Source organism: Arvicanthis niloticus, chromosome 28 (assembly GCF_011762505.2).
Source record: "Arvicanthis niloticus isolate mArvNil1 chromosome 28, mArvNil1.pat.X, whole genome shotgun sequence".
NCBI classification, from domain to species: domain Eukaryota; kingdom Metazoa; phylum Chordata; class Mammalia; order Rodentia; family Muridae; genus Arvicanthis; species Arvicanthis niloticus.
The window spans coordinates 1,889,364-1,908,129 of record NC_133436.1 but is presented as its reverse complement, the minus strand read 5'-3'; the positions used below and the strand labels follow the sequence as shown (position 1 = coordinate 1,908,129).

Genomic DNA, 18,766 nt, shown 5'->3' with positions numbered 1-18,766 from the left:
TGTTCTGCTTCTGGGGTGGGAAGAGGTGAGAAGGAGTTTCCTTTGAGTCCCTGGCTTCTGATACCATTTGGTTCGGTGCTTTGTTTTCATGGGGAACATGTGAGATATCTCACCCTAGTTGCTCTGGACTTTTGGCCCAGGCTTTCAATCAGTTCCCAGCAGAGAGCCACAGGTGCCGGGGGAGGCACTGCCACAGGTCTTAGACCAGCACCTTCATGTTTGTGTAGAGGTGCCACCGTCTGTCACTCATATTCAGGACAGTTTGTCTTCATCAAGTTAACAAGAAGGGACATCTTTTTCAAAATTTTAGTAATTGATGGCCCTACATAATATAGAAATGGAACACTAAAAATTACCTTTTAGGCATTTTTGTTTGGTGGTTTTGGATTTATACATCACAGGCTATAGGTTCTTTGAATGTGTAGTCACTGGCACATACACCTCTCAGATCAGAAGGTTTGTATCCATTCCAGAAAATGCATCCCAGAGTCTCCGCAACTGAGTCTTTTAAACATAAAAGTTTGGAAGCCACCAATTTAAGAGGAGTTATCTCTAACCGAAAGGGTGGGCAGGTAGCCTTTCCCCAGAGCTTACCATCCAGTTACTAGATCTTTGAGGGGAAGGTTGTATTTTCTGAAAAGCACTTCTTAGTGTGGTGTGTAGCATGAACACAGGTAAAAACCCATTTCCTCCACAGACTAGTTATCAGGCCAGGTCTTGAGTAGGTAGGTGCTGGCCCTGGAAGTCTGTTTTCTTTGAAACCTAGAAGCAGCACTCTGAAGCGTACCCTCTGGTTCTCTTAACCCTTGAGTGCCCAAGTAAATCAGATAGGGAAGAGATGAATCACTTTTCACTGTACTTCCAAAAGTGTATTATGATCATTCTATATGGATTTCTTTTTTTAAGGGGGAACACCTAGCTTGGAAGTTTTGTGGCTCAGCCAAGAGCCAGCAGCACAGGCCCGGCGCCTGGACACATTGCTAGCCTGCTTCAACCTTTCCTCTTCAAGAGAAGAGCTGCAAGCAGTTGAGGGCCCGTTGAGAGCGCTGTGCTGCCTCCTGATATACCTCTTTGTCCAGGTAAGCACTGAACTCACGGTTCTGTGTATAAATATAGATAGCCTTTCATCTCTGGCCTTACCTTCCTGGAGTGCTGTGAGTGTTTCCATGGCCAGGACCCATGGTCTTTTTCCACAGAACACAATTAATCCTCTAAGGTGCTCATGGAGACAATAAGTCAGGACTTTTCACAACAAGAGACTAGTATATATAGACAAGTAAGTGGTGTACATACTTATTCACAATGTTGACTTTTCTCAGAATACTGTGGCAAATCTAGAAGGATAAATTATAAAATATCATAGTTTTATGTAGTTGAGCTTAAATTACCTTTTTAAAAATAGTTCATTTTATGTATATGAGTGTTTTGTTCCATGTGTCCCATGTATGCACGTGTACTGTCTATGTGCCTGGTGCCCATGGAGGTCAGAAGAGGGCATTACATTCCCTGGAACTAGAGATATGGTTGGTTATGAACCACCATGTGGGTGTGTCTGATTTGAGGAAATCTTGGACATGCATTATACTTGTTACTTTGATTATTGGTATAATGAAAACCCTGGCCAAAGCAACATTAGGAAAAAGGTTATTTTGGCTCATAGTTTGAGGGGACATTCCATCATGACAGGATGACAGGAAGAGCAAGGTGGTGGGAGCTCAAGGCGGTTGGTGCTATTCACGAGCAGAATAATAAATGCTTTTGCTATGCATACTTTCTCATTTTTATTCAGCCTGGGACTTTTGCCCACAAAATGGTTCCACCTACATTCGGGGTGGTTCTTCCATTTCGGCTAACCCAGTCTAGAAACTTCCCAACAGACATGCCCAGATGTTTGTTTCCACCATGAATTCTAAATCCCATCGAATTAACAACCACGCTTAGTTAAACTGTAAAAAAAAAAAAAAAAAGACACCTGAGAGTTGGGCTTTCCCCCTAGACTGGTGTTTTAAGATCAGTCTCCAAATGTGACTAATTGTGGGTAAAATTACATACTAGTGGACCTCAGCCTAAGCAGAGATGGTGGCACATGGATGTAATAATCTATAAGTGTACTTGGCCTTGCCACAAGTCCTACATCTGAAGGATTTGTCTAGTAATGGTGCATCCTTTGTGGAGCAGGAGAGTGGCAGGTCAGCTTTTTCAGGTCTCCGTGACCTGTGACTTCACTTGACTGGTAGCTTGTACCTGGGTCAAGTGCACACAGTGTCTTTCCATGAGATTTTTATGATGAGGAATAAAACCAGTATTCTTTCTAGTTTGTGAAGACCATTTCATCTGAAGAAGAAAGGCAAACATTTTATTTTCCATAAAATGTGCTCTTGGTTAAATTTTCCCAGTGGGTTGTCACTGTCCTGTTCCTTTCACCCCTGGTTTCTGTTGCCACGGTGTACTCCTCTCTCTCTCAGAAGAGGTCTTGTGTAAGAGTAGAATTGCATGAGTGGTTAGTGTATTGCTTCTAGTTGATTGTGGTCACTGTGCTGGCCACTGATATGTAAGTGTGACAGAAGCCAGAGTCATTTTAGAAGAGGAAACCTTGATTAAGAAAATGCCCCCACCAAGTTGGTATGTGGGGAGGCCTGTGGTGCATTTTCTTGATTGATGTGGGGGGATCTAGCTCACCGTTGGTGATACATCCCTGGGTTGGTGATCTTGGATGCTATATGAAAGCAGGCAGAGCAAGCCATAGGCAGCAAGTTAGTAAGCAGCTCCCTCTATTGCTTCCACTTCAGTTCCTGCTGCTGAGTGCTTTGGCTTCCTTCGGTGATGCCCTGTGATTTAGAGATTTAAGCAAAATGCCCCTCCACCCCCCACACTGCTCTGGTCACACTATTTCATCACAGCACAAGACAGCCAACTAGACACTTGGGTTAGTTGCCTTTCTCGTTGCTATGGTCAAACACCCAAGAGAAGCAATCCTAAGTGAGGAAGGGTTTATTCTGGTTTGTACAGTTTGGGGGTGTGTAGTTTATTATGGTGGGGAAGGCAGAGCAGCAGGGACATCAGAGGCAGCAGGTCATGTGGCTTGCACAATCAGGAAGCAAGGGAATGAATGCAGGGGCTCAGCTCATTCTGTTATGAGTTCAGGAACCACCCGTGGATGGGACAGTGCCGCCTACATCCAGCTTGGGTCTTCTCTCCATGTCAAGCCTTCCTGAAGCACCCTCATAGACACACCCACAAGTGTGTTTCCAGGGTGATCCACAGTCCAGTAGAGGTGGCACTGAAGTCTGCTGTCATAGTGGCTAAGTGCAGGCAGCGGCAGCCTCAGGAGTGTGTGAGGCTGAGTGGCCAGGGACACCGTGTCTTTGGGTCTGCTCATCACAGGACTTATTTTAAAGGCTGAGTTAATCCCTCTCTATCTCCATTTGGATTTTTTTTCCCCACACTTTGACTTTTGATTCCATTGTGTAGGGAGGGCCCTGAGTTATGTTGCTGGGATCCAAAGATGAAGGTTACATCCAGGATTGTCACAGTTGGGTGTTCCTCTAGCCATGGGCACCCCACCTCAGCCTCTGAGTCATCTGTTTTATACATTTTATACAGAAGGGTTTGCCCCATTTGAGAGCTTTGTAGCCTAGAGTTGTGGATGATGAGAGCAGGGGCTGTACTCTCCCCATCTTCCCACGCCCCTGGTTCACTCACCATATGTGCACATGTACGTTTTCCTTTGTGTGTGTGTGTAAACATACCCATATTTGGTAACTGAGACCCACTGATAAAAAGTGTTGGTTGTTTTCAGAAGGCTCACAATGGCCCCTTTCCTGTGCTTTTCAGGTGGACACTCTTTCCCTGGAAGATCTGCATGCATTTATCGCTCAGGCCTTGTGCCTCCAAGGAAAATCAACCTCCCAGCTTATGCACTTACAGGTATAGTCACAGTTGGTCATTCCAGCCATGGATGTAACCATGCTGTGATCACATGGTCACTATTCTTTCCAGCCTTTCTGCTGTTGTAGTTGGTACTTCATAGGACATGCAAGGCAGGCATGTTTGGTGAGAATGTCTCCACGAAGGACTGTTGTCCTCTGTCAGTAACTCTAAGATGGCTGTCCTTTCCAGTGCAGCCCAGGTTGTTCCAGCTCCTGGCCTGGTTGTCTCACAGTTTAAGAAGCCTTTGTCAGCCTCATTGGTGTTAGAGAAACAGTGCCTTCTCTGGTCCAGGGTCACCCTCACATCCACTGGTGCACAGCAGGGTGAAGCCAGGCCACCCTTCCTGTATCCTTACCCAGCATGCAATGCTTCACATCTGCTTTGTGGTTCTGCTGAGGAAAGTGGAGCTCCAGAGGCCACACATACAGTAGAGTGACTGTAGGTCTGCTGCCACTTGAAGCTGCTTCTTATGTCAAGCATACAGTAGTTCAGAATTGCTTTACAACTATATGTTTATGTATACATTTTTTAAAAAAAATCCAGAATTATGTTACATATATAAAGATATATGTACATATTTTTATACTAACTTTCTCTCTGTAGCCATAAATTCTCCAACTAACCATAGTTTTGTTTTAAAAAAAACTGCATGTGTACTGGACATGTGCAGACTTTTTCCTTGTCGTTATTCTCCAGGTAACATGGCATAACAACTATGTAGATTATATTACACTGGACATAACTAGTCTAGAGGTGACTTGAAGTAAGAACATGTATGCAGGGCGTGTGCAAATACTGTTTGGGGATTCTAGCAGGGGACATGCTCGGGTAAGTTGTTCTCTAAGATTGAGTGTAGCTTCAGGAGGGATGCACGTGGTATGGTGAGGGAGGAAGGGGACACCCACCTAGCCAGCCAGCTCAGCTGAATCATCTCTTGGTAATTGGGGGTGACAGGGCAAGATCGTCCTCACATCCCTGTCATTCTGTACAAGCTCACTCCCTCCCTCGAAGCAGATTAGCAGTTTACCACTACACATATAAAAAAGAACATTCTTCAGTATCTACAAAGGACTTGTTCTAAGACACCCAAAATCCACAGAAGCAAGGAGTTCTTTGTACATTTTATTTGACTGAGCTCACCTTTCTACTACCTGGTTTTTTAATTTCATGTCTGCTGGTGAGACTTACCTTGGAGGCTTTTGTTTGATATCCTAAATTTTTCACTTCTGGTTTTATTTCAACTTGATTCTTCTTTTGTGATTCTACTTATTGTCCTGAAGTGTTTCGATTATCTTGTTCAACTGTTTGTTTCTGTTTTCAGTCTTCATTCAGACATTTGTTTAGATCCTCTTTATGGACCTTATATTCATAATTGCTGTTTTGAAGTCCTTGTCTTGTGCTTTAGCTAAATGCTTTCTCACAGCCTGTTGCAATGGGATTCCTGCCTTCTGTCAGAGGCATGCTGTATTTGCCGCTCATGTTTGTGTCTTGTTGAGACCCAGGCATTCAGAGTTATGATGTTTGAACAGTTCCTTGCTATAGGCATCTCGTCCAGCCTTCATTGCATGGATGTTCCATTTTAGGTAGCTGCTGCCCACTTTGCATCCTAGCCAAGTGAGGTAGCTGTAGGGTCTCTGATAGAGAGTGTTTGTAGAGTTCAGGGGGCGTCACAGAGGAATGGAGATGGCCTAGAAGGAAAGGCTGGACAGGGCATTGGGAAAGAAGTAGGTCTGCACCAAGAGGAGGAGTCTTCAGGGGTGAGAGGAAGGCTCCTGCTGGCAGACTTTAGCAGAACTGAAGGCGTTCTGGAGAGGCAGGAATGGAGGACAGGTAGGATATAGTCAGGGCTGCCTCCTGGGTCCCAGATTAGTGCAGGCACTGGGGGTCTCTAGTAGAAAGTGGTACCATGGATCTGTGAGTGTCAAAAAGGAGAGGAGATGGGCTAGAAGAAAGACTGAAAGGGAAGGGCATTGAGAGAAGTCTAAGTGGATCCTGGGTCCACACCAAGGAGCAGTTATATCTTGATATTCTGCATCCATGGATCCATTCTATTGACGAGCCTCCCACTGGACTTGGATTTCCTGTTGTGTTTCATTCCATGTCCATTCTGGTTTATGTTTTCTTCAGTATTTATCTCTTATTCTCCTTTCACGTTGTGGATTGGCGTCTTACTCCTTTCTGTTGCCTGTTTGTGTTCTCACAGAAAACACGGAGTGCTCCTCACAATGTGTACTGTGTTTACAATCATTCTCTTCCATCATAATCCAGAACTTCATCTAAATAACAGTAGTTAGTTACGAGTCACTAGTATGCAGTTAGTGATTTCTGGAGATGAGTTGCCTTGGTTTTTCATATTACTTGTGGTTTTTTTTTGTACTGGGATTTGCCCATCTGCAGTTAGACTACAGGGTAAAGATGTGTTGGTTGTGTCCTTTTGATTCAGCTTGCCTCTAAGTGGTCACATTTGCAGTATTTGGAAGAGACAAGGTGGTGGTACAGTTATGGTGCCATCTCTTAGAGTGCTGTTCCAAGCGCCGGGCTCTATCTGCACCCTGCCCCTGTGGGTTGGGAACTGTCTGCAGTTCCAGTAGTTAAACCACTCCAGTAATGGAGTTGCAGGTGACTACAGAACACCGCTGCTCAGTAGGGATTAGTGCGGAAAGTGAATGGGCCCTGGTGGTGCTGTGAACGCTGATGACGCTAGTGTGGGTGCAAAGGAGCGAAGAGGTGAACACTCACCATGAGGCTCACAGCAAGCCTAGGCTGGTAGGTGGGAAGCAGAGGAGACGGGCATGCACAGACCTGGTAATAGTTAAGGCAAAGGGGCAAGTGGGGTGGAGATGTGGGGGTTTGCATTCGTTCTACAAGGAATCTGAAAAAGAAGTACAGATGTATCCTCAGTGGTTGTAAACCCAGTCAGCATCTGGGCTTTCGGAGATGCAGTACCAAGTGGAATCAGTATCAGAAAAGAGAAACAAAGAGTTAAAAAAAAAAAAAAAAAGTTAAGTAAGAGTGTAGGAGTGTGTAGTGTGAACAGTAGGGGACAGTGTTGGCCTGTTACAGTGCCTTCCCATGCTATATAAATAAGAAATATCTGTCGTGGGGAAGAAGACATACAAGAAAATGTGAACAGAGCCTGTGTGTTGGTTTCTTCTCCTTGGCTGCTCTGCCGCTTTGTCTCCTTGGTCCTGTTCTAAGTTGTGTTTCCTTTTGCTTTTAAATGGCCCCGTTTTCTCTGCTGTAGGCTTCCAGCTCCCCTTGTGCTTGGAGTTTTCTTAACTGTTCTATAGGCTGTGGAGAGCTGAGGTAAGCTCAGTACAGCTGAAGTTCCGTTCCCCCCACCCCCCAACACACACACACACACATGGGATGGGGAGCTGAACCAAGCACTGTGAGAGTTGTGTTTAGCTCCCTCAGAAATTTTGTGTTTCCTCATTCGGGGTGTTGACAGTGTACCTGGTAGCAGCCACCAGGAAACCCTTATGTGACATTTCTACCACCTCTGTTTTGTAGATTTCCTGGTAGGAGTTTTTGAGCCCAGTTTGCTTGTGGGAAATGCTGCTTTGGAAGGAAGGGGTGGTTGTCTGAGTGGCAGCCGCAAAGCCATTCATAGTATCCCATGGGTCCCATGGAAGAGAGGCTGGTTGAGGTGTTGATCAAATCAATTTCAGGACTTGGAAAAGTAACAGATGGAGTGATAAAATATTCATATTCTCTTTAATTCCCAAACCGTAATCAGTGACTGCGTCCAACATGGCTTCTGTTCTGCCGTCTTATCCAGAAGTCCTCTAAAAGGAAAGTCTCGAGGGAATTGCAAAACCAAAACAAAACAGAATGACAGACCCACATACAGAATTCAGTTAATGTCCATATATTACCAGTGAGCACATAGAAACTGAGTTAGAAAAGTAATGCCACTCACAACTGTTTTGCTAAACTGAATTGCCTAGGTATAAATTAAACATGTATATGATCTATAGGTCCAGATTTGCACTCTTGCTAGGTGTGGTGGTACATGTCTTTAATCCCAGCTTCTGGGATGGAGGCAGGCAGAGGCAGGATCTACATAGCAAGTTCCAGGGCAGCCAGGGCTACATGGAGAGCCCTACCCACCTCCCCCAAAGAATAAAAACAAGTGAAAGAAAGAAAACCTCATGCCTGTGGACAGCTCACTTTACTCATGCAGTAAATGAAAGGAAAATAGGGTTGTATTAATGGGCTCTGAGAATAGTTCATTAAATTCAGTTCTGCTCAGAGTAGACTCTCTGCAGACCATGCACAGAGGTTCTACATTAGTGAAGAGCTCCATCAGAGCCTACAAAGCATTCCCTAGTAGCTCTGTCTAAGGAGTGAGCTTCTCAGAGTCAGACCTGTATAAACAGTTTGTGCGGCTGAAGCTTACCCCTTAAGATTAAAGGTTGACTCTGCAGTGATCCAGGTTCATGATAAACAACTTATTTAGCGAGACAGGGTCTCACACTGTATCCCCTACTGGCCTAGAATTCACCGTGGGGGTTAGGGGAGTCATAAACTTGTAACAGTGAGCATGCCTTGGCCTCGTCCATTCTGGAACTACAGCCATGTGCCATTGTCCTTTTGATAGTTTTTAACATAATTGTTAAATTTATTTAAGTGGGGCCTTGTGTATAAAATGGTTAAAATACCTTCTCTAACCTTTTAGTTTTATTAACTCTTATATATGTAATGGTGTTTAAGACAGCATTGGGCAGTGAGAGCAGAACAGACTCCCAGAGGTGACTGGCTCACGTGTGCTCCTCTTTCAATGGGGTTTCTTAGACATTTGCAGTGTTGATGCCTGTAGCACAGTCAGCATCACAGATCCACAGGGAATACATGTGGCTTTCTGTGGGATGTGGAGCCTTTTGTAGCAGAAAGGGCGGCTTCTCTCCATCAAGAACAACAACAAAAAAGTTGAATGTACAGGTGGATTTAACAACAACAAAAAAAGAAGTATTTTATGTTGGCAAGAGATTCTTTGAGATTTTTATTTATCTATTTTAATTTTATGTGTATGAGTCTTTTGTCTGCAAGTACATCTGTGTACCACGTGCACCTCTGTACTCTACCTGCAAAAGCCAGAAGAAGGCTATAACCTCTGTAGCTGAGGTTATAGACAGTTGACATGTGGGTGCTGGGAATCAAACCCAGATCCTCTGGAAGAGCAGCCACTTAACCACTGAATCCATATCTCCAGAGCTAAGACAAGACATTCTTAATTTGTAAAAACCCAGGCACCTTTTGAGATGATCCATGTGCCATTTTATTCTTAATGGTATTCAGTTGAAGTGAGATTAAGTATGATTTTCAGAAACCCAGGGAGCTTCTCTCCCTGTATTTTTTCAGGAGAATAAACCCAACAATAAATGATCTTGTAAGTTTTACCTAGTGGCCACGTCTTGTGATAGCCCAGATTTTCCTACAGCAGTATCTCAGTTACTTTTCTATTGCTTAGACAAGACAGTGTGTCCTCGATCATTATGGTGGGGATCATGGCAGTAGGTGGAGAGCACGGTGGCGGGCGGGCAGAAGTGGCACAAGAGCAGTAGTAGCTAAGAGCTTGTATAACCCGTAAGGCCAAGCAGGCAGGCAGGGGGCGGGGACTGGGAATGATGTGGGCTGTTGAATCTTCAAAGCCTTCCCCCAGTGACACACCTCCTCCTCCAACAAGGCCACACCTCCTAATCCTTTCCAAACAGTTCCACTAACTAAGGATCAAGCATTCAAACTTATGAGTCCACGGGAGCCAGTCCCATTTAAACCACCACAGCCAGGATGACTATTCTGGATCTGTGTGAGGAGAGTGCACACGTGAGCACTTGCTGCCCTAGCGGGTGGCTGATGAACAGAGGTGTGTTCCTGGGGGAATGAGAGGGGCTCCTGTCATCCTTCTCTTGTGTAGCTTGCTTGTCAGGTCTCTCTCACTCAGAAGAGCTCAGGAGGCCCAGTATCCTGTTGAGGGCTTGGAAACCATCTGTTCTGAAGACTTACGGGGCTGAGACCCTTGAGTTATCTTTTTGCTGCTCACATTTAACTTCTGCTTCGAGCTCTCTGTTTTGAGCTTTTTGTGTACATCTGTCTCCACAGCTGGATCACATTAGCTCCAGAGCTGTGCAGCTGGGGTCCCTCCTTGTCCGAGGCCTTACCACATTGATACTAGTCAACAGTGCATGTGGCTTCCCCTGGACAACAAGCGAGTTTATGCCCTGGAATGTATTTGACGGCAAGCTTTTCCATCAGAAGTACCTGCAGTCTGAAAAGGGATACGCCGTGGAGGTTCTTTTGGAACAAAACGTGAGTTCTGGTTCTTGTATATCGGAATGAGTACGTTTGAAGTCAGTCACCGTAGTGTGTCTGGAAAGTCTGCCTATCTCACTTTAGAAAGCTTTAGGAAAGCAGCCATGTCCTCCAGAGCTGCCCCCATCATGTCACACAGCAGTTAGGACCACTGTGCTGACGTCTCTGTAACTGCTCTCCACACATGAGGCTGGCCTGCTCAGCAGCAGCAGTTGGTGTTCACAGAGCTGATGGCTTCTGTAGGGAGAATGAGCTGAGAGGAGGGATTACACCGTCTGTAGAGGGGTTCCCCCAGGCAGCTGACTAGTTGGGGGAGATTCTCCCGCTACAAAAGGCTGTCCCATGTCCTGGGGACCCTGACTGCTGCTTCAGCCTTCTCAATTGAATTGCTTCATGATTCCTGGAAGATTTCCAAATGAGGCCTCCCGCCAAGCTCATTTGGAATGTTTTCTTACCCACAGGGATGAGAAGGCGGTGTGATTGTGAGAGAACATGCTGATCTGTTAGATAAAACACTCCCAAGTTTTCACACCAAAGGGAAAACATTTGGCAACGTGTCGCTGTCACCATTTCTCACCAAAGTTCCAGGGTGTTGCAGGGTTTCTGAGTGTTTAGAACTGAGAGGAGCAGAACCAGTGGGCAGCAGCCCTTTCTCAGATCTAGACGTAGCTCTGAAAGTCATGGAAGGAGAAGCAGCCCTGGAGCACAGCTTCTTGTTATCCTTGTCTGTGTACCTCAAAATACACAATTCCTCCTTGAGCAGCCCATCTCCCACCAAGCCCACTTCAAAGAATTATCTAAGATGAAATTTTACTAGTAATTCAGGAAGTCATCAGAATAGCTAATGATCATACCCCTGTCTGCTGCTGTTTGAGCCCAGCACTCGGTATTCCTAGATTGTCAGGAAAGTAGATTTTTAGCCATGACTGTTGAATCTGCACAAGATAGAAGCAGACATTATAGGTATTTGCTGCCATTTCCAGGGGACTCGGGAGGGGAACAGTCATCCAATCCCTCTTCAGATCATGGTAATAGAGAGGTGCTCCATCCTCACCTGGCACACAGAATGCCCCTACACTGGTTGATGTGAGGACAGAGACCACTAGTAGATGGAATCTCACCCCTGCCACCTCATACCTTGCTTTCTACAATCCAGCTCTTTCACAGAGTACTTTCATCTGATCTGTTTCCAGAGATCGTGGCTCACCAAGTTCCACAACCTGAAGGCAGTGGTCTGCAAGGCCTGCTCCAAGGAGAACCGGCGCATTGTAGGCAGAACACATTGGAACTCTCACTACACTGGTAGGCAAGGGCTGGGTGCTTCCCTCTTCCTGTCACTTAATGTGCTGAGGCCCAGGTAGATTTACCTGAAAGGAGAATGGTGAAATTATGGCAGGTGAATATGACTGGGCTGTCTTCAGTGACTTAAATTGTGGTCCCATAAGGAAAAGCATTTCAAAAAGGATTCATTTGTTAATTGAATAAAGAACTCTTTCTCTAATGTCTCCCTAGGAGAATTCCCACAATTCCCCTAGTTAGAGACTACATGGATAGTGTTTGCGTGACAAAAGTTAAGGTTTAGTTCTTCTCATAACAAAAGGACATTAAAAAAATTCAGTGTTATATACATACATGTTCAGAGTTAACGGTGGGGAGAAGGCCATGAATTTAAAAGCAAGTAGGGAGGGGGAAATGGGAGGGACTTAGAGGAAGGGAGAAACGTTGCAATTAAATTACCTCAAAAGGAAATTGTTTAAAAAGGAACTGTTTAAATTATTTAAAAAGGAACTGTAAAAGACAGCTCTGTGAACCTAAAATGAGACCTGTTGAAAGATGATAAATTTCTGAAGTTCCTTTCAAGGTTCTCAGCCTTCTGTCACAGCACCTCCCACCAGTGATGTTGAACAGTAGCCAGTCTTCCCTCACTGTTGTCCGTGACATATGTTCATGCCTCTGAAGGTCACAGCAAACATCCATTGTACTTGGGAGCTCTGGACAAGTTTCATACTTCCTGTGGGTCCTAGACAACCAAGGAGCCCTGCAGTGAGGGTGTCAGTAACCGGCATTCTAATAGGCTGACTGTTGGTAGCCACAGTCAGGAAGCCTTGCTCAGTGAGTAAGGTCTGGAGAGACTGGGCATAGATTCGGGTGAATTACAAAAGTAGGAAAAGCAAGGAAAGTCCATTGGAGTTGGGTATAGATTCCTTATTACTACATTTAAAAGAGTTGGTGTCTATATCCATTATAAATTGAAGAATTTTTAAAGGTTTTGAAGTGCTGTTATTCAGAAGTGTGCTCTCAGGATAGCAGCTGCTCTGACGGTGGAGGAAAATGAGATCCAGAGATGGTCCATGGTGGCCCTGGGGAAAGTGCTGGCATCCTTGGGGCCTCTCAGGCACCAGTCTGCTGTGCTATGATCTTCTTGGTCACTACTGGGTGAATTTAGTGGTAGGGGTGTGTGGGTCCTTATCCTTTCTGGCCACAGTGCCTCCAAACAGAAGAGGAGTTTAGTTTCTGAAGGTCATATCATACATGTGTTGCCCTTGGGGGTTCCTGGCCAAATGCCACACTGACCACACATACCCCAGAGTCTGTGATTGGCACTTATGGCAGAAACTCCTCCTCTGAGCACGTGAAATAAAGATACCTTAAGTGCAAGATAGTGCATAATTAGTGATCCAAGGGAAAGGTCAAAGTGTAAAAGGAATGTGTTCGTGCATTTGTGGGAAACAGATAAGCTCACCGCATCCCAGGAATATGCTCAAGGGAAAAGCATCCATATCATTGTGTTACCTAAAGCAACTGTACATGGGCCTCCTTGCTGGAGGAACTAGCATTGACAGTTGTTGCCTCTGGGGAGGAGTCAAGTAAGGAACAAGATTCTTAAAGGCACATGGTGAGCTAGCTCTTAGTATTGTCATAGGCTGCCATTTGGCTCCCAGTACAGATTGGCTGCATCTCTTCTTCGGCCTTTGGAGTCCTCCAGTCCCACTCTGCTTGTGAACGTTCCCTGGCTTGCTATCACTTACTGCACCATTAAGTGTGAGACAGACGGAGTGAGTGGACAGACTGATGTGTTGCTCATGTTCCCACAGGAAGGCAAGGGAGACAGGGCCACAGCTCCTACAGGACAGGCTCCACACATGGCCATTCTGGGCAGTCATGGAGAGACCAGGGTTCAGGTAAGAGGCTACTGCATCAGCCATCACTTGCTCATAGGGATAGTATCCCTCACACTGTGTTTGTGCTGAAGACGCTTTTCTGTGTTTCAAAACAAATACAGTTAGAAAACAAATCAATATGTTGGCATACCTAATTCTTTGTTTAATGGAATAGATGCAAATAATAATGATCTCTCTCTGTGATGATATGTCTCTCCTTGCTGCTTTATTTTTTGCCAAGTCATTCGTCTCTTAAAAACTCATTTTTTTTACAATTTAGTCAAAGGCTTTTTGAAAGGTTGTCAATAGAGGACTCAAATAGTAATATTCCGTTATCTTGCATGTCATGGGTTACATTTATAATGTTGGAAATACTGCTTCTTATATGTTATACAAATGTATTGAAAATCACATATTTAGTTTAATATGTAATTATTTACATTTAAATATATACAGAACCTCTCGGTATTTAAATTCAAGTTCCTTATAGATTTCAGAGCTAAACTTGGTAGTAGACCGAAATTACCTAAGATTTATGGTTTTGTCCTTATATAGAAATTCAAATGTGATTTTTACTTTTGAAAACTGTGTGCAACTTTACATGTTGTTTAGATTGCTGAGAAAGGACCTCATCAGGTTGTTGACAGTACTCACGTACAGTGCCCAGGCTGTAGACAACAGGATACATGTACAGTGCAGGCTGTAGACAACAGGACACATGACACATATACAGTGCCCAGGCTGTAGACAACAGCGTGTTTGTACGAATGCCCAGGCTGTAGACAGCAGGACGAGTGTACAGTGCCTGGGCTGTAGACAGCATGGAATTATAGATACTGAGCAAGTGTTGAAGCTGCTGTGCAGTTTAGAATAATTCACTTGTGGGCACCTTGAAAGGCTCCTCCCTGAAGAGGGGGTCAGGGGAGACTCTGTCATTGCAGACTTGGGTCAGCTTTTCAGTTTCCTTGAACTAGCTAGACTAACAGAAAATACTCTACCACATCCTGCCACTGACTGACTTCTGGGGCCTGTGGTGGCCCAGCTGAAGTTCCCCTGAACTCTCCAGGACAGACTGTTCCTGGGGCTCCCTGTCACAATAACCAGCTGACCCACAACTCTGAGCCGACCCAGACAGATGTTTGTCCAGAAAAATGGCAAGAGGAAAGGATACCTATCTTTCTAAGTACTGGGTACTAGGTCGATATCCATTAGGGCTAAAGGCCACCAAAAGTAATGAAAAACTATAGGTCTTCCTTGTAAAGCTGACCATGCCACTGGTCATGACTTTAGCCACTTGAGTTAGGTAGGATCCAGGCCAAGGCCTGGCCATCTGCATGTCCCTCCCCTGGCAATGTTTAAGCAGCCTGAATTCTGACACAAGGCATCAGGCTGAGAGCCAGGCTAATGCCCTTGCTGTGCTGGGGAAAGCTGGTGGCCAGTCTTTGAGGCAGCCAGTCTCTAATGATGGTTCTCCCCTGCAGAAGTCACTGTGTCCTCAGCCCGCCTTTCCTTGCCTTTCGCTGCCAGCAGCTGTCCAGCTCGCCTAGTATGCTGTGGAAGAGGATGCTTTCCTTTTGTCCTCTCTGGCTTGCCATTGTCTTACTCCCATGTCCTCAGAGCTAGGCCAGATGACAACTGTATACTTGTAAGCAATAAGAGGTTATAACTCTCTAGGGAGGCTAGCACTCTCACCCGCTACAGGGGAATGTCAGCAGTGTTCTCAGATCTCCACACTCAGACTGTGTCTCATGACTGTCTCCGGTCACTGTCCTGTCTCCTTGTTCTCTGCCAAGCAGCTGCCAGTATCAGTAAGCCTGTGTACGTGCAGATCCATAGGGATATGGGTCTTTGATTCATGGTTGGTGACTGAGAAAGATGCTATGTGCAGAAGTGCCATCAAGCTGGGCCAATGCCAGTCTTCCCTCGGTAGCCTGAGTCATAGTCACCTCACCTGCAGCTCTTAGGACAGTGACAACCATCTCATCACCCACACCAGCCCTACAGAGAGCTGTCTGTACCCTCAGAGTCCTGTCCCAGACTGAATGCCCAGGAAAACAGTCACAAGCATTTGATTATTCTCACTGTTAGTACCATGGCAGAAGTTATAAGGATATATATTTCAGATACACTAGGGGAAATCAGTCCTTCTTTGGGTTGTTGATCATAAGGATATTGATTTCTTCACATTCTCTAGAGAGCATCGCATGACCTCATAGATGAAAATAATACAGTTGCTCCCTAGAAGAGATGCTTTCCGAGTCCTGGGTCTCTGCCAGAGGTTTGTCTACCCTGGATCCCACATCCCTCAGCATTTCCAATAGCCTAGAGATGTCATAGCATCTGTCTATCCCACTCCTGTCTTCATGGCACCATGATGCATGGTCCCCATGTGGCAGTGTCCTTGTGGCCAGTGATAGAAGGCCAGCAGCCTCAGCCACATGTAGAGTGGACACAGGTCTTAGGACAATAAGACGGATGTGACAATGGTGGTGACCTGCTGGGCCTGTCCCCGAGGAGGAAACCATGAGTCAGGAGAAGTCAGAATTCTAAGACGAGAACTCCCGTGCATGAGCTGGAAGGCTGGTCCTCAGTTGTCCCCAGAATAGCTAGCTCCTCAGAGGTAATCCTGTCCAAGCTGTAGGTGTCTTCAAGGGCACTGCTCCATTTGTGTTTGTAAAAGCAGCTACTACCAAGGGGGATTGGAAGCATAGTGAAGAAACCAGGGCAGTAGCCAGCGCTCTTCTGGTTCTTTGTGTGCATGTGTACATCTCCTGGTTTCCTAGTTTTCAACCCAGCTGGTCTGCAGCTCTCCCACACACATCAGTGGTCTCTACCGTGGCCTGGCCTAAGAAGATACAATCTCCTTCTAGATCTTTTGCACCCTCAGGGTTTGGTCCTCCCTAAGCCGTGGACTGTTAGATCCTCAGCATCTTATGTGAGCCTACTTCCTGGCCCTTCATCTGCGTCCTGGACCACGGTCCTGTAGCCCAGCATTGACCTGCCTTTTTGGAACCCTAGCACTCACCAGCTTAATGAGCCAGAGTGACTGTGTGCGTTCTGCATTGGCTCCCTTTGCATGCATGTTGGATGCACGCATGTTGGACGATTCTTCAGTTGCATAGGGCAATAAAAACAAAGGTCTTACTCCTGGACTGTGATGTCACACTTCCCATCATATGTCCCAGTATTAGAGTTCTAAATCCAGCGGTCACATCCATAATCACCAAGTTTTTGATATCTCACTTCTGACATACATGTCTTAAAGCCTGTGTTTACACATATAAAGCAAAGGCCAGATAATCAAAATAAGCAGTTCTTGTGATCCAGAAAAGAACAGTGTGAGGTCATCATCACGGTTACAGATGTGCAAGCCCTGGGAGAGGGGCACACGGGCCCTGGACAGTTAATCCTGTCCAGTGATTGAATGAACAGTAGCACAAATCTCTTTGCACAACTGACGGATTCACAGGCTGGAAATTTCCAGGAGCTGACTGCTATCCTCCACCTACACGGCCACACTAAACTTGGCACATTGGGAGCCTTTGGTGGCATGTGTATTAACTAGCTTCAGAACCAGAGAAACCATTGATCCTTGTTGTTCTGGTCACTTGGAAACAGAAACATGGTACTGGCCACATTAAAGTCTACAAACTGCATAGACACTGTGCTCTGGTGTGAGACTTGGAACTTTGAAAGTCAAGTCCACATTATCGGGGTGGGTTATAACAGAAACACAGTCTTGATTGTGAAGGTTGGGCTAAGACAAAAAGGCCAGTTTAAGTGGCCTCGTGCTGGGTTGATGTCAGGCTTAATGGCTAGAGGTGAGTCTAGAAGCAGCTAGGGGCGGTATGTGGCACCTTGCCCATGCGGAAGAAAGTCCACAGGCTGCCTGCCGCCTCTGCTGTGTTACACGCTTTGCTTATGTGCTCCTTTGTACAGTTGGTCGTTAATTGGACCTTTTTGTCGTTGCTATTTTAAAGATGAAGCAATCTACTTTTTTGGTGAAATGACTGGGCTTGTGTTTTGGGCCAGTGCATTTTCCTAATGGGTTTTTCCTGTCTTTAATATTTTTTTTTTTTTTTATTTCTACAACATATAAAGTAGAAAGGTGTTACTATCTCAAGATTAGTAAAAATAGACAAAACTTGTTAGAAAAGGCTCAAAATGCTTATGTTCAAAATTGGCAGTGTTCATTTTGGGCATAGTACACACATTCACACCATGCAATAATAACATAACTACGTAAATGTGAGCCATCAGAGTCACTGCAGGGACCGCAGCCTGGCAGATGGAGTGGGGGTGCACCCCACAGGTAGTCAACATCAAAGTCTAGGGTCACCCTGTGAACAAATGGGTGCCAGAGTTGGAGCTTTGACCTGTCCCTGGCTATCATTCAGCCCAGCTGGTGAGGGAAAACGTGTCACATTCCATTAAGAGCTGTAAACTTCGATGAGATTCTTCACTCTGTCTCTTCTTATGGTGACTGAGTGGGGCCTGCACACTAGGAAACCACAGGGGTGGGAGCTGGGATAGCAGGGGTAGTGATGGTTGTATTCATCTGGACAGCTGTTTGGGTTATCACCCTCACACTTCAGGGGTCATTAGTCAGTGCATGTTAAGGTCGTCACTTCCATGTATGAAAGAAAGCCAAGAGCAAGACGTACAGAAAAGCCTGGTGTTGTTGGGACAGGATATCACTATGTGGCGTTATCCTGGCTGGAACTAGGAGAGATCCACCTGCCTCTGAGTCCACCATGTCCAGCCAAAAAGTGTTGTTTTTAAGATGTGGGAACTCTCAGTTTCCTTCAAGGCTAGTTCTGCTCCAGGCCCCTTCCCAACACGCCCCGTGTCTGTCAGAGGCAGGAAGTGGCCAGCTACACTGGGGTTGGGGCACTTGTGTGCTCAGCCCTGGAAAAGCCACACTTGGCTTTTTCTGTGCTTGGCAGGAAGTCCTCTGAGAGCCATCTGCATATGAATTTCCATTTCCAAAGTCATTAGCAGTAATAAACATCTAGATGTCCTGCAGATGGTCAGAACTGGCACCAAGAGAAACAATTTTGACAGTTTCCTTCCACTAATAGCACTGCCTCCTAATTAATTGCTTCCACTTTAATGGAATAATTGTAGAGCAAAATTTAATGACAGGTGGTCACAACTGAAAAATGTTCTGTCTTCCAGTACAGCTCAGCAACCCATCTCTATGCATGCTTAGAACCGTGCTGCTTCTTTGAGTTGGTGTTTGGAGACATTTCTTCTTACTCTGGTGTTCGTCTCTGTTTGGTACAGGAGGCAGACAGCATGAGCAGCATGAACACTGGAGAAGATACTAGGTGTTGTACAGGTAAAGTCCTCCCCAGCCT

The 18,766-nt window shown here is 45.5% G+C and overlaps 1 protein-coding gene across 2 annotated transcripts in view; it reads left to right on the top strand.

Annotated features, from left to right (window-relative positions):
- Nucleotides 1-18,766, top strand: part of Fam120b (family with sequence similarity 120 member B) — a 43,904-nt gene that overhangs the window by 23,186 nt on the left and 1,952 nt on the right. Inside the window, exons 5-10 of one of the 2 annotated variants that reach the window (XR_013107934.1) lie at nucleotides 907-1,079; nucleotides 3,835-3,927; nucleotides 10,036-10,242; nucleotides 11,439-11,547; nucleotides 13,341-13,427; nucleotides 18,585-18,747. Coding sequence is in view for 1 of the 2 variants with exons in the window: in XM_076926548.1 (XP_076782663.1) it covers nucleotides 907-1,079; nucleotides 3,835-3,927; nucleotides 10,036-10,242; nucleotides 11,439-11,547; nucleotides 13,341-13,427; nucleotides 18,693-18,736 (713 nt within the window). In the remaining variant the exon portion in view is untranslated. The remainder of the gene's footprint in view (nucleotides 1-906; nucleotides 1,080-3,834; nucleotides 3,928-10,035; nucleotides 10,243-11,438; nucleotides 11,548-13,340; nucleotides 13,428-18,584; nucleotides 18,748-18,766) is intronic. The other variant, XM_076926548.1, reaches the window with a different exon arrangement.